This window comes from Lutra lutra, chromosome 5, assembly GCF_902655055.1.
Source record: "Lutra lutra chromosome 5, mLutLut1.2, whole genome shotgun sequence".
In the NCBI taxonomy this organism is placed as follows: domain Eukaryota; kingdom Metazoa; phylum Chordata; class Mammalia; order Carnivora; family Mustelidae; genus Lutra; species Lutra lutra.
Genome location: NC_062282.1, coordinates 39,283,938 through 39,297,518, shown reverse-complemented (window position 1 = coordinate 39,297,518; position 13,581 = coordinate 39,283,938). Strand labels below are relative to the sequence as shown.

The following is a 13,581-nucleotide window of genomic DNA, read 5'->3' as shown; positions in this document are numbered from 1 at the left end:
AAGAAGATCTAACAATTTTAAATATCTATGCCCCTGACATGGGAGCAGGCAATTATATAAACCAATTCATAACAAAATGAAAAAAACACATCAACAATAATACAATAATAGTAGGGGAATTTAACACCCTCCCCCACTGAAATGGACAGATCATCTAAACAAAAGATCAGCAAGGAAATAAAGGCTTTAAATGACACACTGGACAAGATGGACATCACAGATATATTCAGAACATTCCATCCCAAAGCAACAGAATACATATTCTTCTCTAGTGCACATGGAACCATCTCCAGAATAGATTACATCCTGGGTCACAAATCAGGTCTCAACTGCTACCAAAAGATTGGGATCATTCCCTGCATATTTTCAGAACACAATGCTCTGAAACTAGAAATCAACCACAGGAGGAAAGTTGGAAAGAACTCAAATTCATGGAGACTAAACAGCATCCTAGTAAAGAATGAATGGGTCAACCAGGAAATTAAAGAAGAATTTAAAAAATTCATGGAAACAAATGAAAACACAACTGTTCAAAATCTTTGGGACAGAGCAAAGGCAATCCTGAGAGGAAAGGATATAGCAATACAAGCCTTTCTCAAGAAACAAGAAAGTCTCAAGTACACAACCTAACCCTACACCTAAAGGAGCTGGAGAAAGAACAGCAAAGAAAGCCTAAACCCAGCAGGAGAAGAGAAATAATAAAGATCAGAGCACAAATCAATAAAATAGGAACCAAAAAAAACAGTAGAACAAATCTACGAAACTAGAAGCTGGTTCTTTGAAAGAATTAGTAAGATTGATAAACCCCTGGCCACACATATCAAAAACAAAAGAGAAAGGACCCAAATTAATCATGAATGAAAGAGGAGAGATCACAACCAGCACTAAAGAAATACAAACAATTATAAGAACATATTATGAGAAACTATACACCAGCAAATTTGACAATCTGGATGAAATGGATGCATTCCTAGAGATGTATAAACTACCAAACTGAAACAGGAAGAAAGAGAAAACCAGGACAGACTCATAACCAGCAAGGAAATTGAAGCAGTAATAAAAAATCTCCCAAGAAACAAGATCCCAGGACCAGATGAACTCCCAAGGAAATTCTACCAGCCATTTAAAGAAGAATTAAAACCTATTCTCCTGAAACTGTTCCAAAAAATAGAAATGGGAGGAAAACTTTCAAACTCATTTTATGAGGTTAGCATTACCTTGATACCAAACCAAAGATGCCATCAAAAAGGAGAATTACAGACCAATATATCCCTGATGAACATGAATGCAAAAATTCTCACCAAAATACTAGCCAATAGGATCCAACAGTACATTAAAAGGATTATTCACCATGAACAAGTGGAATTTATTCCTGGGCTGCAAGGTTGTTTCAATATCTCAAGTCAATCAATGTGAACAATACATCAATAAAAGAAAGAACAAGAAGCATATGATACTCTCAATAGATGCAGAAAACGCATTTCACAAAGTACAGCATCTTTCTTGATCAAAACTCTTCACAGTGTAGGGATAGAGGGTACGTACCTGAATATTATAAAAGCCATCTATGAAAAATCCATAGCAAATATCATTCTCAATGGGAAAAACTGAGAGCTTTTCCCCTAAAGTCAGGAACATGGCAGGGATGTCCACTCTTACCACTGCTCTTCAACATACTGGAGTCTTAGTCTCAGACAACAAAAATAAATAGGAGGCATCCAAATTGGCAAAGAAGAAGTCAAACTCTCACTCTTTGCTGAAGATATGATACTTTATGTGGAAAACCCAAAAGATTCCACCCTAAAACTGCTAGAACTAATACAGGAATTCAGTAAAGTCTTGGGATATAAAAATCAATGCCTAGAAAGCAGTTGCATTTCTAAATACCAACAGCAAGACAGAAGAAAGAGAAACTAAGGAGTCAATCCCATTTACAATTGCACCCAAAACCATAAAATACCTAGGAATAAACCTAAACAAAGAGGTAAAGAATCTGTACTCAGAAAACTATGAAGTACTCATGAAAGAAACTGAGGAAGACACAAAGAAAAGGAAAACTGTTCCATGCTCATGGATTGGAAGAACAAGTATTGTGAAAATGCCTATGCTACCTAAAGCAATCATTACATTTAATGCAATCCCTATCAAAATACCATCAATTTTTTCAAAGAAATGGAACAAATAATCCTAAAATTTACATGGAACCAGAAAAGACCCCAAATAGCCAGAGGAATGTTGAAAAAGAAAACCAAAGTTAGCAGCATCACAATTCCAGACTTTAAGCTCTATTACAAAGCTGTAATCCTCAAGACAGTATGGTATCACTGCAAAAACAGACACATAGATCAATCAAGCAGAATAGAGAGCCCAGAAATGGACCCTCAACTCTATGGTCAACTAATCTTTGACAAAGCAGGAAAGAATGTGCAATAGAAAAAAGACAGTCTCTTCAACAAATGGTGTTGGGAAAATTGGACAGCCACATGCAGAAGAACGAAACTGGACCATTTTCTTACACCACACACAAAAATAGACTGAAAATGGATGAAAGATCTCAATGTGAGACAGGAATCCATCAAAATCCTTGAGAAGAACAACCTCTTCAACCTCAGCTGCACTGACTTTGTCCTAGAAACATCATCAAAGGCAAGGGAAGCAAGGGGCAAAAATGAACTATTGGGACTTCATCAAGATCAAAACCTTTTGCACAGCAAAGGAAACAGTTAACAAAACCAAAAGACAACTGACAGCATGGGTGAAGATATTTGCAAAGGACATATGAGATAAAGTGCTACTATCCAAAATCTATAACGAACTTATCAAACTCAACCCCCAAAGAACAAATAATCCAATCAAGAAATGGGCAGAAGACATGAAGAGACATTTTTGCAAAGAAGACATCCAAATGGCCAACAGACACATGAAAAGGTGCTCAACATCACTTGCCATCAGGGAAATACAAATCAAAACCACAGTGAAATACCACCTCACATCAGTCAGAATGGCTAAAATTAACAAGTCAGGAAATGACAGATGTTGGCAAGGATGTGGAGAAAGGGGAACCCTTTGGTGGGAATGCAAGCTGGTGCAGCCACTCTGGAAAGCAGCATGGAGGTTCCTCCAAAAATTGAAAATAGAGTTACCTTATGACCCAGCAATTGTAGTACTGGGTATTTACCCCAAAGATACAAATGTAGTGGTCCAACAGGACATGTGCACCCAAATGTTTATAGCAGCAATATCCACAATAGCCAAACTATGGATAGAACCTAGATGTCCATCAACAGATGAATGGATAAAGACAATGTGGTATATATACAATGGAATAGTATGCAGCCATCAAAAGAAATGAAATATTGCCATTTGCAATGATGTGGATAGAATTAGAGCATATTATGCTGAGTGAAATAAGTCAATCAGAGAAAGACAATTATCATATGATTTCTCTGAAATGAGGAATTTGAAAGGCAAGGGGTTTGGGGGGGGTAGGGAAGGAAAAAATGGAACAAGATGGGATCGTGAGGGAGACAAACTATAAGAGACTCTTAACCTCATGAAACTAACGTAGGGTTGCTAGGGGGTCGGGGGAGGAGGGATATGGTGGCTGGGTTAAGGACACTGGGGAGGGTATGTGTTATGGTGAGTGCTGTGAATTTTAAGACTGATGATTCACAGACCTGTACCCCTGAAGCAAACAATACATTATATGTTAATTTAAAAAATAATAATTGTGAGGATATTGGGCTGGAGAAAAAAGTGGAAGATTTCAGTGAGACTTTCAATAAAGACACAGGGGTTAAAGAATACAGTAACTGAAATAACAGAATAAACATTAGCTTAGAAGAACATACTAGCAACCTGGATGACAGGGTAATGGAGAGCAACACAAGCTGAACAGCAAAGAGAGAAAAGAAAAAAAAAAAAAAAGAAGATGATTAAGAGATCTCATGGACAATATAAACAAATATTTGCATTACAGGGGTCCCAGAAAAAGAGAGGAAAGTGTAGAAAACTTATTTGAAGAAATAATAACTAAAAACTTCCCTAATCTTGGGAAAGAAATAGACATCTAAATCCAGTTAGCATAGAGAGTTGCAAGTAAGATGAACCTGAGGAGATCCACACCATGGCACATAATAATTAAAATGTCAAAGTTTAAAGATAAAGAGAATCCTAAAAGCAGAAAGAAAGGAACAAAAGGTTACTTAGAAGGGAAAATCTGTAAGGCTATCAACTAATTTTTCAGCAGAAACTTTTGAGTATTTCTGCCACTTTCTCTGGCTTGCAAAGTGCTGAAAGGAAAAAAGCCTATGGCCAAGAATACTCTGCCAGACAAGATTATCATTCAGACTTGATGGAGAGATGAAGTGTTTCCCAGACAAATGAAGGGTAAAGGAATTCATCACCACTAAACCAGACTTACAAGAAATATTAAAGGGACTTCTTTAAGTGGAAAAGCAATGACCATAATTAGACATAAGAAAATTATGAATCAAAGATGTAAAATATGACAACAAATGTGGAGAAGGGGAGTAAAAAAAGGAAGAGAAGGGGGAAAGACCCCCTTCTTCTGAACTTAAATGACCATCAAATTAATAGATTGCTATTTACTTGGAAAGTTGTATGTGAACTTAGTGATAACCACAAGCCCAAAACAGGATAGAAATACAAAGAAAGCAAAAGAAAGCTAAATATAACACTATAGAAACTCACCAATCACAAAGAATGAGAAGATGGGCAGTTTAGTGGGTTAAGCCTCTGCCTTAGGCTCAGGTCATGATCTCAGGGTCCTGGGATTGAGCCCTGCATCGGGCTCTCCGCTCAGTGGGGAGCCTCCTTCTGCCCCCCACCTGCCTCTATGCCTACTTGTGATCTCTCTCTCTGTCAAATAAATGAATAAAATCTTTTAAAAAAACCCACAAACAATGAGAAAAAAAAGGAACAATAAAACAAGAAAACAAATTTTTAAAATGGCAAAAAGTATATATCTATCAATAATCACTTTAAATGTAAATGGCCTAAATGCTCCAACCAAAAGACATGGGGTAACAGAGAAGATAAAAAAATAAGACCCATCTATACACTGCCTACAAGAAACTCACACCTCAGGCCTAAAGACATATACAGACTGAAAGTGAAGGGACTGAGAAACATTCACCATGCAAATGGAAGTGAAAAAAAGCTGGGGTAGCAATAATTAGACAAAATAGACTTTTAAACAAAGACTAATGACAATTATTACATAATGATAAAAGGATCAGTCCTACAAGAGGATATAACCATTATAAATATCTATATACCCAATACTGGGCTACCTAAATACATAAAGCAAACGTAAGTGGACATAAAGAGAGAAATCTGTGGTAATAGAGTAGTAGTAGGGGACTTTACACCCCACTTACAACAACCGATGGATTATCCAGACAAAAAAAATCAATAAGGCAACAATGTCTTTGAGCATCTTTGGACCAGATGGACATATACATATGGAATACTCCATCTGAAAGCAGAATACTCATTCTTTTTTGTTGTTGTTGTTGTTTTAAGATTTTATTTATTTATTTGACACAGAGAGACACAGTGAGAGAGGGAACACAAGCAGGGGGCATGGGAGAGGGAGAAGCAGGCTTCACACCAAGCAGGGAGTCCAATGTGGGGCTTGGTCCCAAGACCCTGGGATCATGACCCCAGCTGAAGACAGACGCCTAATGACTGAACCACCCACGCACCCCCAAAATACTCATTCTTTTCAAGTGCACATCAAACCTTCTCCAGAATAGATCATATACCAGCCCACGAAACAAGCCTCAATAAATTTAAGAAGATGGAAATCATACCGTGCATCTTTTCTGATCACAACAGTATGAAGCTAAAAATCACAAGAAAAAAAGGAAAAAATACAAACACACAGAGACTATACTCCATGACACCAAACAACCAATAGGTCAATGAAGCCATCAAAGAAAAAATAAAATGCTCAGAGATGAATGAAGATGAAAATACAATGGTCCAAAGTCTTTAGGATGCAGCAAAAGCAGCTCTAAGAGAGAAATATACAGTACAGAGTGATACAGGCCTACCTTAAGAAATAAGAAAAAGCTCAAATAAACAATCCAAACTTATACCTAAAGGAACTAGAGGAAGACCAAACGAAACCAAAGGAAACAAAGATCAGAGCAGAAATCAATGACCTAGGAAAGCCCCCCCGTCGCCCCCCCCCCCCCCCCCAGCAAAAAAAAGAATCAATGAAATTGAGTTGGTTCTTTGAAAAGATAAACAGGGGCACCTGGGTGGCTCAGTGGGTTAAGCCTCTGCCTTTGGCTCAGATCATGATCTCGGGGTCCTGGGATCGAGCCCCGCATCATCCTCTCTGCTCAGCAGGGAGTCTGCTTCTCCCTCACCCTCTGTTTGCCTCTCTGCCTACTTGTGATCTCTCTCTCTCTGTGTTAAATAAATAAAATCTTTAAAAAGAAAATGGACAGTGGACCTATACAGACATTTTCCAAAGAAAACACACAGATAGTCAACACATGAAAAGAAGCTCAATGTCACTCAGAGAAATACAAACCAAAACCACAGTGAGGTATTACCTGACAGTAGTTAGAATGGCTAAAATCAAAATGACAAGAAATAGCATGTGTTGGCAAGGATGTGGACAAAAAGGAATCCTTGTGCACTGTGGAAAATAGTGTGTAGGTTCCTCCAAAAATTAAAAATAGAAATACCATATGATCCAATAATTTCACTATTGGGTATTTACCCACAGAAAGAAAAAATACTAATTTGAAAAGATACATGCACCCCTGTGTTTATTGCAGCATTATTTACAATAGTCAAGATATGGGGACAACCTAAGTGGCCACCAATAGACAAATGGAGAAGGAAAATGTGTTTATACACACATACACACACATATTAAACAACCATAAAAGAGGAGGAGATTGTGCCATTTGAGACAACATGGATGGAACCAGAAGGTATTAGGCAAAGTGAAATAGGTCAGAGAAAAAAAATACTGCACAATTCCATTCATAAGATGTTAGCTACATTTGTAATGAACATAGCATGATGTATAAACTTGTCAAATCACCTTGTACACCTTGTACACCTTGTTGTAAACTAACATAGTGTGTATCAACTATACTAAAAAAAAAATAAAGGGAGACTCTTAATGTCACATTATAAAAAATAAATAATTCTGTCCAAAGAAAAAACATTTTCTTGTTCTTTTTTTTCCTTCCAGATTTTGAAATCAGGAATGGAAATATTTCATGACTTCACAAGAAAGCGATGCTCCTCAAATATGAAACTAGGTCAGTGTTGATTCTTCTCTATAATAATCTTAAGGAAATCACTTTGTAACTGAGACTGACAAAGTATCGGGAGATCTTCTCGTCTTCCACACTTGATGATAATTCAGAATACTTGAGAAGTAACAAACATTTAAGAAACTAGACATTTGGGACGCCTGGGTGGCTCAGTTGGTTGGACGACTGCCTTCGGCTCAGGTCATGATCCTGGAGTCCCGGGATCGAGTCCCGCATCGGGCTCCCAGCTCCACGGGGAGTCTGCTTCTCTCTCTGACCTTCTCCTCGCTCATGCTCTCTCTCAATGTCTCTCTCTCAAATAAATAAATAAAATCTTAAAAAAAAAAAAAGAAACTAGACATTTGTTAAATTTTTAAACAGGCATTTATGCTCCTCCCTCACTGAACACTCAATTATACACTCTTTATATGCTTTAGCATTTTTTAAGCGGGAAGGGAGAGAGAGAAAGTTGAACAAGCATGCTGAGTAGGGGGTAGGAGGGGGAGAGGGAGAGAGAGAATCTTAAGTAGGCTCCACACTCAGGAAGGGTCCCAACTCAAGGCTCAATCTAATGACCCTGAGATCATGACTTGAGCCAAAAATCCAGAGAATCATTTAAATAGATAAGGTAGGACAAACTACTCCAATAGCAAAACATAATATACTATATTAATATCAGCTACCTTTTTTTCCCCTTCTTTTCTCCAGTTTCCTATGTCAACTTGTGCCTTTATTTATGGTTTTCTTTTCCGCTCCAAGTTCCTTATACTATGGACGTGGATTTAGAGAGCTCGGTCTAGTTAGAGTCTGCTAAGTTTTATGTGCAAGGACTAAAATTTCATATACATATATCTAATATATATTTCTATATATTTCATATACGCATATCTAACTGTTATACAAAGCAACAGAATTTCTTAATATAGAAAGCATCCAGGATTAAACCAAAATTTGCAAAATTCCGGGTATAATTTGTCTTTTTCACTGTAAAATGTTAATAAGATAGTTTGTTCTGTTATCATGATCTCTTCACAGTGAAGAAGAATAATTGAAGGAAGTACTTGCGGACTACACCAATGTTTGCATGCGCACACATTTCAAAAATGACAGTACTTTTGGGATATATATTATATATTCGAAGACCTTTCATGGAAAACAGCAGTGCACTATACATTAAGCTCTTTCTCTAAGGGTTACACTTTTTTTTTTAAAAGATTTTATTTATTTATTTGACAGACCGAGATCACAAGTAGGCAGAGAGGCAGGCAGAGAGAGAGAGAGGAGGAAGCAGGCTCCCTGCTTAGCAGAGAGCCCGATGTGGGGCTCTATCCCAGGACCCTGGGATCATGACCAGAGCTGAAGGCAGAGGCTTTAACCCACTGAGCCACCCAGGCGCCCCAGGGTTACACTTTTTAAAGTGATTTTTAAAGTTATAAATTAATGCTTACATCCTCAAAATGATGCAATATAAACCAAACTACATATGAAAATCATTCAATAATTCTTTATTCTGCAAAAATGTAGATTAACTTTGTTTACCAATACTGAAGCAAATTAAACTAGGTCGGTTTAATGCTTTTTCTTACCCTTGTGATTGTAAACAGGTAAACTCTTCCTTCCTCTTTCTTTAGGTCATTCATGTACATTGGTGCACCCACCAAGAGCACATCTGTAATGGTGTCTTTATTCACGTCGACCGAACATAGCACGCTACCAAAATAGGAGCCGATCTGGAATGAGAAAGCATATTAACCTTAGGATTTGTAGGATGCATATACTTTAGTTTTTTTTTTTTAAGATTTTATTTATTTGACAGAAATAGAGATCCCAAGTAGGCACAGAAGCAGGCAGAGAGAGAGGAGGAAGCAGGCTCCCTGCTGAGCAGAGAGCCCGATGCGGGGCTCCATCCCAAGACCCTGAGATCATGACCTGAGCCAAAGGCAGAGGCTCAACCCAAGGACGCATATACTCCTAATGGTACACTGAACTTTCATTTACTCATTCAATAAACAAAAATCGAGTGCTTACTACCTATAAAGTGCTAGAAACATTAAGATGGACAACCTAGTCCCCTTTCTCAGGTTGTATCATGACAGAGCACTTGGTGGCTAAAGCTTAGTGTGCACACAAATCACCAAGAACAGGTATTTATTTATTTATTTATTTAAATTTTTAAAAGATTTTATTTATTTATTTGACACAAAGAGTAAGAGCACCAGCCGGTATAGCAGGCAGAGGGAGAGGGGGAAGCAGGCTCCCTAAGGAGTAGGAAGCCCGACGCGGGACCCCATCCCAGGACTCTGGGATCATGACCTGAGCCGAAGGCAGTTGCTTATCCAACTGAGCCACCCAGGCACCCCAAGAATGGGTCTTTAAAATGCAGATTCTGGAGACTATTTCCAGAAACTCTGACTGCATGCCATCCAGAAAACAGTATTTTAAATAAGCACTCCAGGTGTCCTGAGGCTGGGGAGAGTCAAAGACCGCATTTAAAAGAGAAACACTTGGAAGGTCGGTGAGGTGTGCTGTACAGAAAGGCAGGAAGGAAGAGGGAAGTGGGACAAGTGCCCACGCTGTGTGGTGAGGTACGTTCTCCAGAGGCAAGAGCCAGCTGCTGTGTGAGCAGAGTGCCCAGTAGCCAGGAGGGCTCAGAAGAATTAAACGTCCTTTAAATGGCATCTTAAAAATCAAGGAGTTTTCTAGGTAGAGAAGAGCAGGCAAGCACGTGTAATGGAACTGTCCGTGGCATGATCTTGGACAGGAGGGAAGTTCTCAGATGAGTGGAACATGGGACGGGGTGGAGAGCCACTAAAAGAAGACAGGCCAGCCACCTGAACGCTTAGTGCACGCCTACGTGAATACCTCTGCGGGATTCAGAAACAGGTAAGAGAGGATTCGTTCTAGAATACGATCATCTTTTTTTCTCAAAATAAAAGCACCCTTCCTTAAAAGAGTAAAGAGGAGAGAAAAATAGGTGACCGTAGCTGGCTTGTGGTCAGGGAAGTCAAAGACTTCCTTACAAAGTCTTCTTACTCCTGGAAAATCCATAGAGACAGGAGCCTCACACTTAATCCCAGAGAAGGGAAATCTAAATGGCTGGTTTCTCGGACTCAAGGAAGGAAAATTTCTGTTGGTTGTCAGAGATTGGGGCTGCCCATTTCAAATATGCGCTAAGCCCATGGGTCAAAACTGCTTAGTAAGGAAATAGGAATCTGTCGCTGGCCTCTGCTCTAGTGGGCCGCGACTGGGAGTCATCCGTGGTTCTGACTACTGAATGGTCATGCTGAGAAGGAAGTGGCAGAAAAGTGAGTTGCTTTAATTTTAGAAACCTCAAAGCCACAGGACCCCTGTGCAGGCCCAGATGTAGCAGCTCAGTCTTAACAATGCTGTACTTCTGCCTTCGCATCTGTCTTCCAGATCACCGGCTCCTAGGAGGAGCTCGCCGATAAAGCCATGGTCAGGTGCCTGTCGTTAGAATTAAATAACACCCATGTTCTATTAATCTGGGGAGTCAAAAACTTGCAGTTGGATATAACCAAACAGCACAGGCTTTGAGGTTACACAGGACTGGGTTTTTTTTTTTTTTAAATATTTTATTTATTTATTTGACAGACAGAGATCACAAGCAGGCAGAGAGGCAGGCAGAGAGAGAGGAGGAAGCAGGCTCCCTGCTGAGCAGAGAGCCCAATGCGGGGCTCGATCCCAGAACCCTGAGATCATGACCTGAGCCAAAGGCAGCGGCTCAACCCACTGAGCCACCCAGGCGCCCCAGGACTGAGTTTTTAATGACAACTCAACCCCATGAAATCTATTTGACCTTAGGAAGGTAGACTCTCAGTAACCCATTAGAAGAAGACAGCAGATTTCAGTATTGTGAGGATTTAAGGAATATTTTTCAAGTTTTATAGAGGATCAATTAATAAATAGTATATTATTATTTTCAGAGGTAGAGTTCAGTGGTTCATCAGTTGTATATAACACCCAGTGCTCATCACATTGTCCTCCTTAGTGCTGGTCACCCAGATGATTTAAGGAATATTCAAGTAAATACAGATCACAGAACCAGCTACAGGGTCGGCACTCAATAAATGCTGGTTTCCATTTCTACCAACTCCCACTCCTCATCTGCCCCAGTTGTCACTATGATTAATTCCACCTGCTACACAGTGGCATTTACCTGGTCACCTCGGTGAGCCTGAATAACTGTGACATTGCCATTCTCATCAACACTGTAGAGCACTATCTGGCCAGTATAATTTGCCCGAGGAGCACCGGCAACAAAGTGGATGTCTTTTCCAGTAGAAATCGCAGCCACAGAGTAACCTAGGAGAGAAGTTACAGAGCAGGTACTATTGAAGAGCTCAGCCAGATAAGCTTGCAAAGTTATCAGAGATGACCAGAGGTCCCTGTGTGTGTGTGTGTGTGTGTGTGTGTGTGTGTGTGTGTGTAGGGGTATTAGAAGGTGTTAGAAGGACGGTCAGTAATGTTTCCTCCAGACTGAGCAGGTATTTTAATGCTGAAACACAAAGCAGTCCACTCCCTATTGTTTGCAGAGTTTTTTTCGGGGTAACTTACTGACAAGGGCGATCCGTCAGGCAGGCAGGCACAGACAAGCGAACAGACGATCCAAAACGCTATGCAACTACTCTCCACCCCTACTCAGCCCTTCATCTCCAGCCTCCAGCTTTTGTGGAGCAATGGGCACAGTGGTGAGGTCACAGGGTAGTCATCTAAAGTGGTGTCCCCTGTGCCAGAGGGCTCTCTGTTGTTTATCTAAAAGTGGTGGCATCTGTGCGCCAGAGAGGAGATCGACATAGAAGTCCAACAACAGGGTCAGTGTTGTCAGCTCTCTTTCACGGGGATGCACAGTTCCTCGTGGGCCCGGGCATATCACTGTGGGCACATCTTCCTTTTTTCTAAGATGAACTGCTCCTCCCCTCTGACGGACAGCACTGCCCTGCAGAGGGGGAACCTACCTATAAAACATCCCTAGTTTTGGGATTGTCCCATCCGCCACTCATGAACCTGGCACTGAACAAGTATTTCTTGAAATGAGTAATTACATGAATTTAAAAGGTAATTGTCATGCAGTGACAATTTGAAGTCAGATGGTCCCAAGTTCAAACTGTGGATTTGCCACTAAGTTGTTTATCTTTGGGAAAGTTATTAACCTTGCTGGCTCTCAAAGGTAAAATGGGGATATTACTTTCTTCAAAGGGTTTTAGGAAGATTTTTTTTTTTTTTTAAGTAGGCTCCATGCCCAGTGTCGGGCCCAACACGGGGCTTGAACTCATGATCCTAAGATCAAGACCTGAACTGAGATCGAGTCAGACACTCAGCCAATGGATGAGGCATCCAGGCATCCCTGGAAGGATTAAAATGTTTATGTAGATAGAATTGCCAGCTCAGGAACTGTCCCATAGTCAGTACTCAAAATCAGCGGCTGCTTATTATAGGAACAAAAAGACTAGGAACTCTAAAGTAATATAAAACTACCACTTCCTATATTGGCTTTTAGGAACTATTTCCATTTTAGGGAAGCACAATCACAGCTGCTTGAACAGCCAGAAGAGATCGACAAGTGAAAGTGTGTCATTGAAAGTTTTAAGATAAGGCCCCATTGCAAAGAGGCAACATAAACATGTGCAATAATTATAATAATTAGATGACACTTCAGGGCTTTGCTGAACGGATCCTGAAATTCAGCAAGGGGCTTGTTTAAAAAAGGGAACTTAAGTTTGCTGAGTCAAATGCTGCTATGTCTTACCTAGATACGAACTGTGATTTTTATCTTGCAGAATTTGGTCAAAGGCTTGGTTAGGAAAGATCAAATGTCCATGAGATGTCTGCTGGACAACAGTCCCACTCCAGGCATAAGCTCCTACTGCACCCAGCATCAGAACATCCTAAATTAATTGAAAAATGAAGATCACGAGAACAAACTATCTTTAAAGCACAAGAATGTAGCATGGGTAAAGCACTGAAATAAATGACCTAGATTTAAAAAGAAAATGATGAAGTAAAATGTATATCCATGTATGTTGATATAAGTCCATATTGTTTTAATGTATTTTGTGCTGGAAAACAAGCCTTCCCCCAGACCATGTTACTTTGATACATTCTATAGATAAATCTCTACTACACTATAGGAAGAGCAAATAGCCATCTTTCAATTTCCATTCAAAGTTACACATGTGTAAATGACAAACATTTGTAAGCCTCCTGTCCCACATATCCATGAGAAAAGCTCAGGGTGGGATGTGAGGTACGCTTG

The 13,581-nt window shown here is 39.8% G+C and overlaps 1 protein-coding gene across 1 annotated transcript in view; it reads right to left on the bottom strand.

The window, feature by feature from the left end:
* The window catches only part of ITGA2 (integrin subunit alpha 2), a 107,800-nt gene that overhangs the window by 33,111 nt on the left and 61,108 nt on the right, over nucleotides 1–13,581 (bottom strand). The window contains exons 11-13 of the mRNA XM_047729979.1: nucleotides 13,075–13,213; nucleotides 11,485–11,630; nucleotides 8,894–9,037 (exon numbers count right to left, since the gene is read on the bottom strand). Of these exons, the coding sequence (XP_047585935.1) occupies nucleotides 8,894–9,037; nucleotides 11,485–11,630; nucleotides 13,075–13,213 (429 nt within the window). The remainder of the gene's footprint in view (nucleotides 1–8,893; nucleotides 9,038–11,484; nucleotides 11,631–13,074; nucleotides 13,214–13,581) is intronic.